This window comes from Haliotis rubra, unplaced genomic scaffold (genome assembly GCF_003918875.1).
Source record: "Haliotis rubra isolate DU_JTF1 unplaced genomic scaffold, ASM391887v1 Scf4, whole genome shotgun sequence".
Taxonomy (NCBI): domain Eukaryota; kingdom Metazoa; phylum Mollusca; class Gastropoda; order Lepetellida; family Haliotidae; genus Haliotis; species Haliotis rubra.
This window is the reverse complement of record NW_025767079.1, coordinates 1945359-1957926: the sequence shown is the minus strand read 5'-3', so window position 1 is coordinate 1957926 and position 12568 is coordinate 1945359. Positions and strand designations below refer to the sequence as shown.

Sequence of the window (12568 nt, the reverse complement as noted above, 5' to 3'; positions counted from 1 at the left end):
AAATTAGGATACCCAATTGAGATGAACACAAGCGAGTACATAATTCAATGACCAAAAAAGTTATCTGTAGCCCTGCCCCAGTTTAATTTATTCAGGTAAACATTTCACAAAGCCTTGGTAATAATTCATATCAACAATTGGATTGAAGTTTTCTGGGTTTTTTTATAATTTTCTGGCCAATACCACATTAAGGATGAACACACGTAAGGTGGGGGTGGGAGGGCGAGATCGAAAAAAACGGGAAATCTACGGATAAAAAAGTACAGGGGTAGGAACAGGGGAGGGGTGGTTTAGCCCCCACTTTTCAGACGAAAACATATTGTCATAAATTAGCCCCCCCCACACACGGCACACACACTGAAAACCGTTCCTACGCCCCTGAAGCAATACGTGGATGGGTTGTATTAAAATGCCTTTAGTTGTGTTTTCATTGTCTCAGACTTTGACGCAAGCTTCCATCTTTCCCTGTGGCTCAAATTAGACCATAGTGAGGTCACGTGTTCATGTACATGATTCCTGCGATATTTTCGTGTAAACGACCCGGATGTTCTGTTCGAGCACACTTTAGGTCAGGTGGACCTGTTCTGATAACGACGAAAAAAATTGCATTTTGTGGTGATTTATTATATTGAGATTTATGGATTACATTGAGGAAGTGGAGAAACCTAAACCAATGTGCATTACACCGAGGTAGTGGACAAGCCCGGACCAAGGTCAGTAAAAGATCCTTTTGATAACCAGCATGAATGATTCTTTGTGTGACGTCAGTATTTGCAGGGTGGATTCCAGGATTTTGAAAAGAGGTAGGTGGGTGCAGAGATTGTGTGTGTCTGTGTGACAGACAGCTAGGTAAGTAGGTTACGAAGTAGAACACGACCAAGGCTGCGATAAACACGACAAGTACCTGAAAAGAGCGGTACGGGAAGGGAAGGAGGTACTCCTCTATAACAGGAAGTAGACAGGTAGAATTGGAATGGACAATGAGAGATTACATAGTGTCTATGGTAAACGGTTTGATGCGGAGGCTGTGCTTGATGTATGGATGGAAGTGTAATTTTGAGAAGAGTTATTCCAAGTCAAATGAAACATACCATGATGTTCATCTCTAAAAGGGGCGGTGGGGTAGCCTAGTGGTTAAAGCGTCCTCTCGTAACTCTAAAGCCACGGGTTCGATTCTCCACATGGGTATAATGTGTGAAGCCGATTTCTGGTGTTCCCAGCCGTGATATTGCTGGAAAAACAAACTCACTCATCTCTTAAAAGTCAGGAGCCATCTCCGTGGATCGAGTATGCAACCTGGTGATTTTGTGTCTTGAATATTGGTCAACACCCTTCTTTGAACTTGCTGAAGTTGAAGCGTCATTTACACGCATGCTATGTGAATTAGCCTTTTGGTGCGGATAAATTATCAGCATCATTGAGAACCCTATCTTTGTTGGCACAATGCATAAAAATATATTCCGCAGATTTAAAAGATTTCATAGATTAAATATATTTCGTTTCTGTCCTGTGAAAAGGGCAGAGGGACACTATTGCTTCGAAAGATGCTAGCAATATCCAAGCATCGTTTTTCACGCACCTTCGATTTTGGCTTGTGGACACTTTTGCCTCTATAAAAAAAAAATAGATGTTCGCCAATAGCAAAACTAGCCTCGTCAAAATCAAAGACTTATTTGTAAGCTATTATAGAGGTTAAGTGGAGCTTCGGAAATAATACTAATCTAATTTAAAGAGGTATGTAGAGACTGCTGCCTCATGAAGATGAACCCTGTCCCTGGGTTCTGTTGTGTTCCAGCATGACTCTGGATTTGGTGGCACCATATCCTTCTTGATGGGGGGCGGTGGGGTAGCCTAATGGTTAAAGCGTTGGCTCGTCACGCCGAAGAACCGGGTTCGAATCTCCACATGGGTACAATGTGTGAAGCCCATTTCTGGTGTCCCCCGCCGTGATGTTGCTGGAAAATTGCTAAAAGCGGCGTAAATCCAAACTCAGTCAGTCCTTCTTGATGGGTCGCTATTAATAACGGGGGACGAGAGAATAATATACACACAAAAGCGGCAAACAATAATACCATTAATAAGCAAATGAAATAATCAAGCGAATGGACCTAAGTTTCCTGGACACCATCAGGAGCGATGGCTTAGTCTGTGGTTAAAACGTTCGCTCCTCGCGCTGAAGAATCAGGTTCGATTCCCACATGGGTATGTGTGAAGCCTATTTTAAATGTCCCCCGCCGTGATATTGCTAGGATATTGCTCACAGCGGTGTAAAATCGATGGCTTAGTCTGTGGTTAAAACGTTCGCTCCTCACGCCGAAGAATTTTGTTCGATTCTGACACGGGTACAATGTGTGAAGCGTATTTATGGTGTCCCCGCCGTGATATTGCTAGGATATTGCTCAAAGCAGTGTAAAATCGTTCTCACTCACTCGTTATGTCTTCATCACACAAGATATACAACAGTGTTCCTCTGACCTAGATATCAACACTTAGATAGGCTGACAAGGTTAGTGTCTCATTGAAAAATGTGTGATCGTTCCACTGTGTGAATGGAGACAGCACTGCTACCGCGGCATGGACAACGACGACATTCATTCTGATCAGGTACCACGTGTATGGTGGGTGAGAGTTGTCTGTGTGTAAATTAGATCCAAATCTCTGTCACTGTAGGAACAGGACGGACATTAGCGTATTGTACTGACTTATGTATTCGCATTAAATTTCAAATTTATTCATTTATTCGCTTCTGTATCTATGTTAGGTCAGTGACTTTCATATGGAGTTACATCATATACTTATCTTTATATAGTGGAACCCTGCCAATCCGAGCCCCCAATAACCGGAAACCTCGCATACCGGGCGATTTATACGAGAAACGAAATATTGGCGACATAGAGCGTCATTTACGGCTAAATGACGCTCTATGTCGCCAATATTTCGTTTCGTCAATATATCAGTGGAAATAATCAGTACCAAACAACCACACTTGTCGATGTTTGTTTTGCAATTCATCATCCCGCAACGTTGGGTTCCATGTGATTTTTAGTAATTCACTCATGTCATCAAGTTTTTATTCAGATCACACAAAAATACTAATCGTATTTATGGATCTATTTATGTAACCCTTTGATATCTTATTCAAAATTTCAGTCGATATTGTCCACATTTTTGGCGAAGCCAGGAATTTTCGACCAAATCACCAAGATTTATAACAGTCATTTCATTTTCTAAAATCGAGCCCTGCAATGTTTATCCCACTTTCCTTCATATGAAATCACTGAAGAACAAGACATAGTTTTTGACAGCATAATACACAAAGACTTTCATGCATTACACAATAGGGGCGGTGAGGTAGCCTGATGGTAAAAGCGTTGGCTCGTCACGCCAAAGACCCGGGTTTGAATCCCCACATGGGTACAATGTGTGAAGCCCATTTCTGGTGTCGCCCGCCGTGATGTTGCTGGAATATTTCTAAAAGCGGCGTAAAACCAAACTCAGTCAGTCGGTCAAAACTGTCATTACACAATGGCGGTGTTGGCTTATTTGCCTCTCCGAAGAATCTTCGAAGTGATTCGGATGTCTGGAAATTCGTTTATCCGGACAATACACGAAGAAGCGCAGTTTTGCAGATAAACAGGGTTCGACTGTATAGTCTGTGTGACATTTGGAATTAATGAGATACGACAAAAAAACATCTGTGGCAGATGACAGTGAGTCAAGTCAATACAAATATTTTTCACTGTGTCTTGATAACCCTATGGTGACCTGTATTTATTTTTGTCTCGACTTGTGATATCTTTTTGAAAAAATATTTCTGCTATAAACCCCAAACTGACCTTTCACGACATATCCGGAGTTTCTCACAAGGACAGACAAGCCCCTCGTGTGTCACGACGGAGTCGAGTCATGGAGTTGACGGACACAGGTGACACTGCCGTAAGTGACAACATTGTTTGATAAGGCGGCCACAGATAACCAGCGAGTGTGATCTCGGGAATCTCAGCTAGTTTGCGTGAGAAGGCGGTTGTCCAGAAAGTAGGACTGTGTTCACCTGACCATACTTAAAGTTGGAAGTTATGCTTGGCTGGCAAGTTTTAACGTTGAATGTTGAGTGTCAAATGTCGCGATGTTCTAGGATGTGACATTTATGTGGGGTATTTATATGTATGTCCTCTGAACACTTGTTGCGGCGTTGCCAGGACAGATTATAATTTCATTGCATACTCAGTATGTATTTCCACGTTATGTGTGTTGCTATTCACCATACAAAATGTCTTGATATCTAACGCAGGGTTGAGACGCGGTTGTCCCCTCCTCCCTTCATTGTTTTATCAGTTTTTTAATGTGTTTTTTGAATGAAGAGCGTTGATCGAAAACAAAACCAGGCGCTGTTCGTGGGGGACGCCATCTTGTTGCGTTTTATGGTATATCTTGATATTATGTTAGACATAGAACCCTCATTCAAAGCTTGGTCGTGGAGAAAATTCACCTTGAGTGTTATAAATTTCAATTCAGGCCCTCAGGATGACACACGTTATTATGTTTGAATTATTGTTAAAATACGACAGTGACTTTGAACCCCAGATAACGAATAGCCCTTACAGGAATCTTAAAGGAGGTGCTCTGCTTGATTATATAAAAGAAAGTCCTTGGTTAAAAAAGTCCTGTTTACTGTTTTAGTTTTTTATTTGACAAGTTTGACATCAAAGATTTTGAAAATAACATATAAAAACAATATACGACTGCAAAAGTCTACATTTTTATTTTCAAAAATTATTGTCCAAACAGTGATTCGAACCCATGTGGTTTGAAGGACGAGAATCAGCTTTGCAAGGACCGGCAATTTTTGTGAACCAAGACTCCTTTAAAGCTTCATACCGTTATTAATTTGTCCATGTGTGTTTGTTTACAGGAAACGGAACAAGTTGAAGAGAGCTTCCTACTGGGAAGGATTGCCGGAAGAGAAATTGACAGTGCAGGCGTTGTCATCCGGGTTACTGAGGTAGCGCCCTCTAACAGCAGCATTTACGACGGTAAGTGTCATGTTAAACATTCTGAGGCCATCCGTATTTCCCCGTGTGTTTCTCATTCAGGGGTAAAAAAATATGATTGCCCGACTCCCGGGTACAGTAGGTATATGTCGGGCAGGTGAAAAATGCATTTTAACTTGACCCGTGGCAAGTGGCATTTACAAATCATCCTAACTTGACCCTTAATATAAGTATTAAATTGGTATGTTTCGTACATAAGCTCACCCCCTCAATGGGATCTAATCGCGGCCAAGACAACCCCCCAGTTACCGATAATTATAACTTCTGTCTGCATTATTCACATATAGTGTCTACTCGCGTCTCGAAATGAAGTGTAGTTGACAGAACATGGATACATATATAATTTCTGGATCGCTAAATGTTATATTTATTGTAGCTGGACGATCAAGTTGTCAACAAACTAGCATGTTTATTTCACCTCCTTCCATGGGCGTACAACTTCCGCTTACCATGTTCGTTAGGGTCCGTATATATACTGAACAGCAAAAAAAACAAGTTTTTTTAATAGAAGACCGCCAAAATTATGTCTAATCATTTAGTCTATAGAAAACACTGTCAAATTAACAGCTGAAAGTTGCTGTTGACATTGAATTGCAATAAGTTCAAATTGATCACATTCCGTCAAATGTGAAAAGTGACAGTCTCTTTAGTAGCACAGGCCGTGCAACATCGTCTCATTGAATTCACGAGGGTCTGAAAGAATGCCCGGGGCAAGTGTTTCCACTCAAACACCAATCTCTGTTCCAACTGTGCAGCGTGAGTGGCTGTCTACCTGCACCAATCATCCGTCTAATTTCGTCCCAGAGTTTTCAATGGGAGCCATATCCTGGGAAAAAGACGGCCATGGGAGAACATTAATGTTGTTCTGAGTCAGATAATCCATCGACACTCTTGCTGTGTGAGGGCTGTAAACGTCGCTGGCGTTGTTGACGTGTCAAAATTGGTCCCACATATGGCCGTCGGCAGTGGATTTCAGCAGTGCGAAGACGATGCTTCATCGTATCGCAGGACACTGCTCCCCTTGACCCATGAACTAAGGTTGCTGTTACTGTTGCTGCTTGAGTTCGGTTCCTGGCATGAGTGACCCGGATGAATCGATTTTGCGCAGGAGTTGTCATTCGTGACCGTCCGGTACGGGGACGATCAGCAGCAACCCCGGTTTGCTGTTGACGTTGAGCAAGTCGTGTCATGGTGGTAAGTTGACAGCCCAATTGTTAGCTACAGCGGTTGCAGAGCTACCTCCGTGCAACTTTCCAATGGCCATTCCCCTCTGCTCAGTCGTTAGTCTAGGCATCGTTTGTGTGGCGTGTACACCTCCTAGCGTCAATACCAAACTGTTTTTTGACACAAACCTTTATAAAGGTATCCAGAATCGTCGATGCAGGAGCTAAAATTATGGTTTTGCTGCACTGTGGGTGTGTTTGTGCGAAAGTTTCGTATGGACGTCAAATTGCATGACATCATCTCACCTGGGATCATTACGTCACTTTGCCATGAACGTTTCATAAACATGAACACTTACTACTGTGAGATTTCATTTTTTCGAAACTTGCGTTTCTTTTGCTGTTCAGTATATATATATATATAACCTTCGTGTTGATTATACATATTTTACATTTATAGAACAAAACCTGTAATTACAATTACACAATGCTAGGATATATTTCTCTTGGTGAAATAATCTATTGTAATTTACCGATCATTGCGTCAAAATTCATCCCGTTATATTATTGGGTATGTTTTAGATCGCCGGGCTCTATATACGAGACAAATACACACGGCAATGTTAATTCCTGCATTTAATACAACGCCAAGCACTATACGTATTGGGGATTATTTCTTTTAACAGCAGCAATACCAGTGAAGATCCGAGTTCGAATTGATCTTCAGTCACCGATGCCTGTCGTAAGAGCTAGGCGACTAACAGGATCGGGTGGTCAGGCTCGCTGACTTGGTTGACACATGTCATCGGTTCCCAATCGCGCATGGTGTTGATCATTGGCCTGTTTGGTCCCATTCTCTTCCCACAGGGGGTTACTCCTGTCATATCTTCCTACGTAACCTCTGTTCTAATACGGCCCTTTCATGGTGTGAGCGTTCAAGACTCGTGATTGGAGGCAATCAGATTTAGTTGTGCAATCAGCGACGTTGTTTCAAAAGTGATCATTCGCAAGGCCTCGGTAATTTCCGTATGCTTCGAGAAAACTAAACTTCTTCCCCTGCGCGATGCGCAAACGTTTCTTCTAGACAGAACTCAGTCATGTTATGGCGGATCAGTGGCGTCTCCATCGCCCTCGTTGACAACGGACAAGCTAGCCATTAAACGTCTTGTGTGTAACATCAACACAAGTCCCGGTAGATGGAGGATATTTGTGGCCCCACATTTGCTTGTGTTAGTCAAGTTGAATCTAAGTCGATGTAACACGTGTTCTGATTGGATAGAAAGAAGGGAGATAATTCGTGTTGCGATCTTTTGCCGCTAGGGGATTTTACGAGAACCGGGAAATATGGCCGTATTAGAACAGAGGCCCGTAGGAAGATATATGACAAGTAACCTCTGTGGGAAGAGAATGGTTTGGTCCAGACTCCATTATTTACAGACCGCAGCCATGTAACTGAAATGTTGCTGATAACATAAAGAAAACAGTCCCAATTTCAACCCATCCCCATTCCCCCTCCCCGCTTGCCACCCTGAATGGAAAAACACAAATATTTTGTAACACCACGTTAAACTGCAGTCCACCTGACCTCTCATGTCCCGTCTCTATGGCCGTGACCTCGCATACAAGTATACTGGCCACATAAAGAAACTGTGCACACAGAAAATATAAAGATAGGCAGACAGCGTCTTTATACATAAATAAAGGTGTGAACATAGCAAGTATTAGAGACAATCAAACGCTCATGCAGGTGCCAGGCGACGTTCCGTCATTGATGGAGGCCTGTGGACTTACAATGTGTTACTGCACGTGCAGCCTGTGCAGCTGCACACAACATGTGAAACTCAGAAATTGCTGTCACTGTCGAAAGCTTGATCTTTGGTCATTCAAACGTTCACAAATTCACATGAGAAGTCACATGCACATCATTCCAAGATTAACATCTGCTCAACGTCATGAAACCATTGGAATGGTTCGAGCAGGCATGAGCAAGCATGAGCCAACAACAGGTGGCAGCACATTTCCAATGCCATCGTAACACGATATTTGCATTGGTCAGGCGTTATGGAAACAGTAATGACGTCGACAACCACCCACGTTCTGGGCGTCCCCGAGTAACGACGCCAAGACAGGACAGATGGATTCGGGTGACTCATCTCAGACAGAGGTTCCAGACGGCAGTGACCACGTCCCAAACCATTCCCCAGGCCTTCAATGCTCATTTAGTAGCCTCTATGCGTCGACGATGCATTGCTGTGCTTCACACGCATGATGGTCAAACCCTTTAATAACTTTGTGACTCCGACATGTGACCCCCTACTCAAGTTTGAACTTCTGACGTCATCGTTACGGATATTGTTCATGTTCTTTTGACATGTTGTTGTGGCCCAATACTTCAGCTTCTAATGTGTCTACATCATTTCGTCTTTTCTGTGTTGTATTCCAATTCTGAAGGAATGTTGTGTGTGCACAGTTTCTTTATGTGGCTAGTATATATTACGAGGTCAGTGGTTCAGGTTCCACTGGCCGTTTCGGAAAGGCGATCGGGTGGTCAGGCTCGCTGACTTGGTTGACCCATGTCATCGTGTCCCAATTGCGTAGATCGATGCTCATGCTGTTGATCACTAGATTGTCTGGTCCAGACTCGATTATTTACAGACCGCCGCCATGTAGCTAAACTCACTATATATTCCACCTATATATTTAGTCGGCATTGAACATCATGACATCGCGATTGGGACAAGAATACACAAGGTATTCCCCAAAATTATTGACAAAGTTGTTTCGGCAAATATTTGATACATGTTTATAAACTATAGACGTTTTACTTCAATAAATACGTTGAGACATGATTCTCTTATAGTCTAAGTGTCTTTTCAGTACTTTGTGAGACCCCCTTTCCCTGCAAATCTCGACTGAATATGCGCCTTTAAAGTTTTTGGGGTAGTATTTTACAATCGGAATCGGCAACCTTTTTACAGCGGCGTGTAAATTGCCCAGTCTCTACTATACACGCCATGCTGTACTGGCGTTAAGATAGGCCATCCATCTAAGTCAAGGAGTCGGTCCACTCATCCCATTTGACAAACAAGTCAGACATGTGTGAGGTCGAATTTCAGGCCCGTCATTTACCTCACTGAACTAGTCTTAGAGTCTTTAATAAATGTTTGACATTTGCATCCCCGCCTTTCTCCCTGGAGAATGTATTCTGGACACGGGTGTGTGGGTGTGGCCGAGAGCGTGAGCCTAGTGGTTAAAGCATTCGCTCGTCACGCCGAAGTCCCGGTTTCGATTTCCGACATGGGTTCAGTGTGTGATATTACTGGAATATTGCTAAAAGCGGCGTAAAACTATACTCACTCGAGGAAGGTCACACTGGACATAAGGGGAAAGATGTAGCCGGATGGCGTTACTTGTGAGCGTTGCACCATATATTAATTCGCCACTGCGATCAGAATATACATATGGAGTTTATATGGTGTAGGAAACCTAACTTCACTTATGTCTGTCGATATTGTTTATGTAACTCCTGTGTCCTTCACTGAGTTTTTTCAAAGCATATATCGCTCGTTGTGAGATAAACGCGTAATATCTATTTCGAGGCAGGGTCCTCATATTGGGATCGGTGAGCGAGCCTAAATAGCTCGGGACCAGCTGCAATTTAAAGTGTGGTCACATATCACATATCATCCATATTAATCGTTATTCTAAAACAAACATATATACGTGTACTGAACTGGGACCCAATATCACAGTGTTCCGTCAGCCGTATTGTTGAAGGCCAATAACATAGGTTCATATATATATTGGCGGTGGGGGAAGGGTCACAGACGGACGTCAGGAAAAACATTCCATCACTTACTAACGCGAATCACAACATGGAGGTCTGATGTTAGTTGGTAATTTGTATCAAACGTCAATTGTGATAAATTTTCGAACAACCATCACTACCCATCATACATACTTTCTATTAAATATTCGACCCGTGAAGATCCGGGGTAGAATAGGTCTTCAGCAACCCATGCTTGCCACAAAAGGCGACTAACGGGTCAGGGTCGCTGACTTGGTTGACACATGTCATCGGTTCCCAAATGCGCAGATCGATGCTCATGCTATTGATCACTGGGTTGTCTGGTCCAGACTCGATTATTTACAGACCGCTGCCATATAGCTGGAATATTGCTGAGTGCGGCGTGAAACTCAACTCACTCACTCACTCACTATTAAATATTCACCTATACAATCATATGGGACACCGTGGATATTCTCACTGCAGGTCTCGTGATGCCCATGACATGGATAAGTAATGTGTATACCACAATACAATAAATATCATACATGCCAATAACATCAACGTGAGCTATTTTCCCTTGTCACGGATGTTTAAATTATCCACCACAGGGCCCCATTGTAAAACTCACCTGCCCTGACGAGGGATAAAAAAAAAGTAGATGACCGTGTTTATACCGACCAGCACTCAGCTGTTGCAGCACGGTATAGAGACGACTCGGAGTGGCGAGCATGAACGTAAACACTGACTTGCATGGAGCCATTACTGCTAACGAGTCAGCACTGGGGCGATACGGAGGGGAATAGCATCTCAAGGATCAGGTAGGAAATAGAAGGGTGGACCTTGGCAACAAGTTATACAAATAAAGCCCGTATGACCTTGTCCCGAGCCGAGCAGTGCAAGAAACCAATGGCTTGATGTAAACAATGCGTCGCTCTCGTCTGCAGGCCTCAGCGCGTGCAACAGGTGCTCGGTCCACTTGGGCGTGTGCTCTCCGGGGCCGCTTCTCAAGCAGTGGTCAAGCTGTTGTTACCTGATATACGATTAATCTCCTGTCTGATGGAATGGATTCACCCTAGCTAATTACTGATTTGCTTAGTGACTGAATATTGTGGAGATAACTTAATGAAACTTTATAAGATGAATTGATTAATATACTCAGGTAAATGTCTTTAATAATTAAACACTTTGTGTAGGTAACTTCGTGGAAACACCACCTATGTGCACTGAACCATTATTTAATGTGTCTTCACAACTGGGAGTTTTTACAAATGGGAGGACACCTCGTACATATGATAAGTTACGGTCGAGTGAGTCTCAAGTTCATTTGCTCTGCAGGGTGTCACGGTAAATCTGTCATGTGTTTGTATTGACTGATTTTTGTTAGTCATTGAAATGTATTTTTCATTTAAATTAGTATTACATTGATATATTTGAAAAAACATGGTGTGTCAGTTTAATGCAAGGCCAAAGTTTTTGAAGCATTGGTGGTTTGCAATTCTTAATGGTTGATATTGTGAATGTACTCAGTGTGTATTTTAGTTGGAGGAATGATGTTGTCACGATTGTTCTTTGTGATAGATGAAACACTGGCATGTTAGGTGATGTGTAGAATTGCTCACGTCATGTGAGGTAATAAATAATACTTCAAATGATAATTTCCCAAAAAATATAATTAAAAAACCACATTGTTCCCACAGACTACAGTGTATGCTAATCTGGACTTATCTTTTTAAACATGTTAAAGGATACGATTACTGTACATCAATTGGCTTAGCAATCAGTACAGCGTTGTCTAAGCAAGGCTAGGTAATGTGAGGTATTACAAGAGATGCAATGGTATTGGCAGTGTATTAAATAAGCCAAAAACCCAGCCAGACATCTGGGCTGGTAACTTCAAAAACTGACCAGCCCAGATGAGATTTAACCAGTCCTTCTTAAATACTAAATAGACAGTGCTAGTGGACACGCTATCTGAAATATTACCACGTTAGCTGTAAAATTATCCGTCCGGCAGAAATCTACCCCGTTTCGGGCTGTCGGACGGGCCTTATTTTTATACACTGGTATTGGGGATGTTTGTAGTATTGCAGTAGACATAATGGCATCATAGGCGGATCCAGATTCGGGTACAGGGGTGCGCCCCCCCACTTTTGCCCTGAAAGTTTATTTAATGACCATTGAAACTTGGGGGGAAAATAAAGTGTGCATCCCTCCTTTACTCAATAGTGTGCACCCACCCTTTCTCAAAAAGCTGTATCCGCCCCTGGGCATTGTGGATGTTCTCCGATAATATGATGGAAGCTGTGATATTGTGTTACACATGTTATAACATCAGAGCTGAGACAGTGATATTGTGTGGGGATATAACATCAGCTGAAGCAGTGATATTGTGTGACTGGTGCAATAAACCCATTATAACCCACCCGTTGGACTGTATTAGTTCCGTGTTCTCCCTATGTATATATTGAACACGGACTCATATCTCCTTGCACGTGTAAAATGTACAGTGATATTGTGTGGTGTTCTAACATGAGATAAAGCAGTGATATTGTGTGGGGTTATAA

The 12568-nt window shown here is 42.5% G+C and overlaps 1 protein-coding gene across 5 annotated transcripts in view; it reads left to right on the top strand.

Moving 5' to 3' along the window:
- Positions 1-12568, top strand: part of LOC124287165 (metal tolerance protein 5-like) — a 39060-nt gene that overhangs the window by 4144 nt on the left and 22348 nt on the right. For 2 of the 5 annotated variants that reach the window (XM_046723651.1, XM_046723649.1), the window contains exons 1-2: positions 3817-3936; positions 4913-5033. In XM_046723651.1, coding sequence (XP_046579607.1) covers positions 3907-3936; positions 4913-5033 — 151 coding nt within the window. In that variant the 5' untranslated portion in view covers positions 3817-3906. Of the gene's footprint in view, positions 1-2496; positions 2619-3816; positions 3937-4912; positions 5034-12568 lie in introns of those variants that run through there. The other 3 variants (XM_046723650.1, XM_046723652.1, XM_046723653.1) reach the window with 3 other exon arrangements.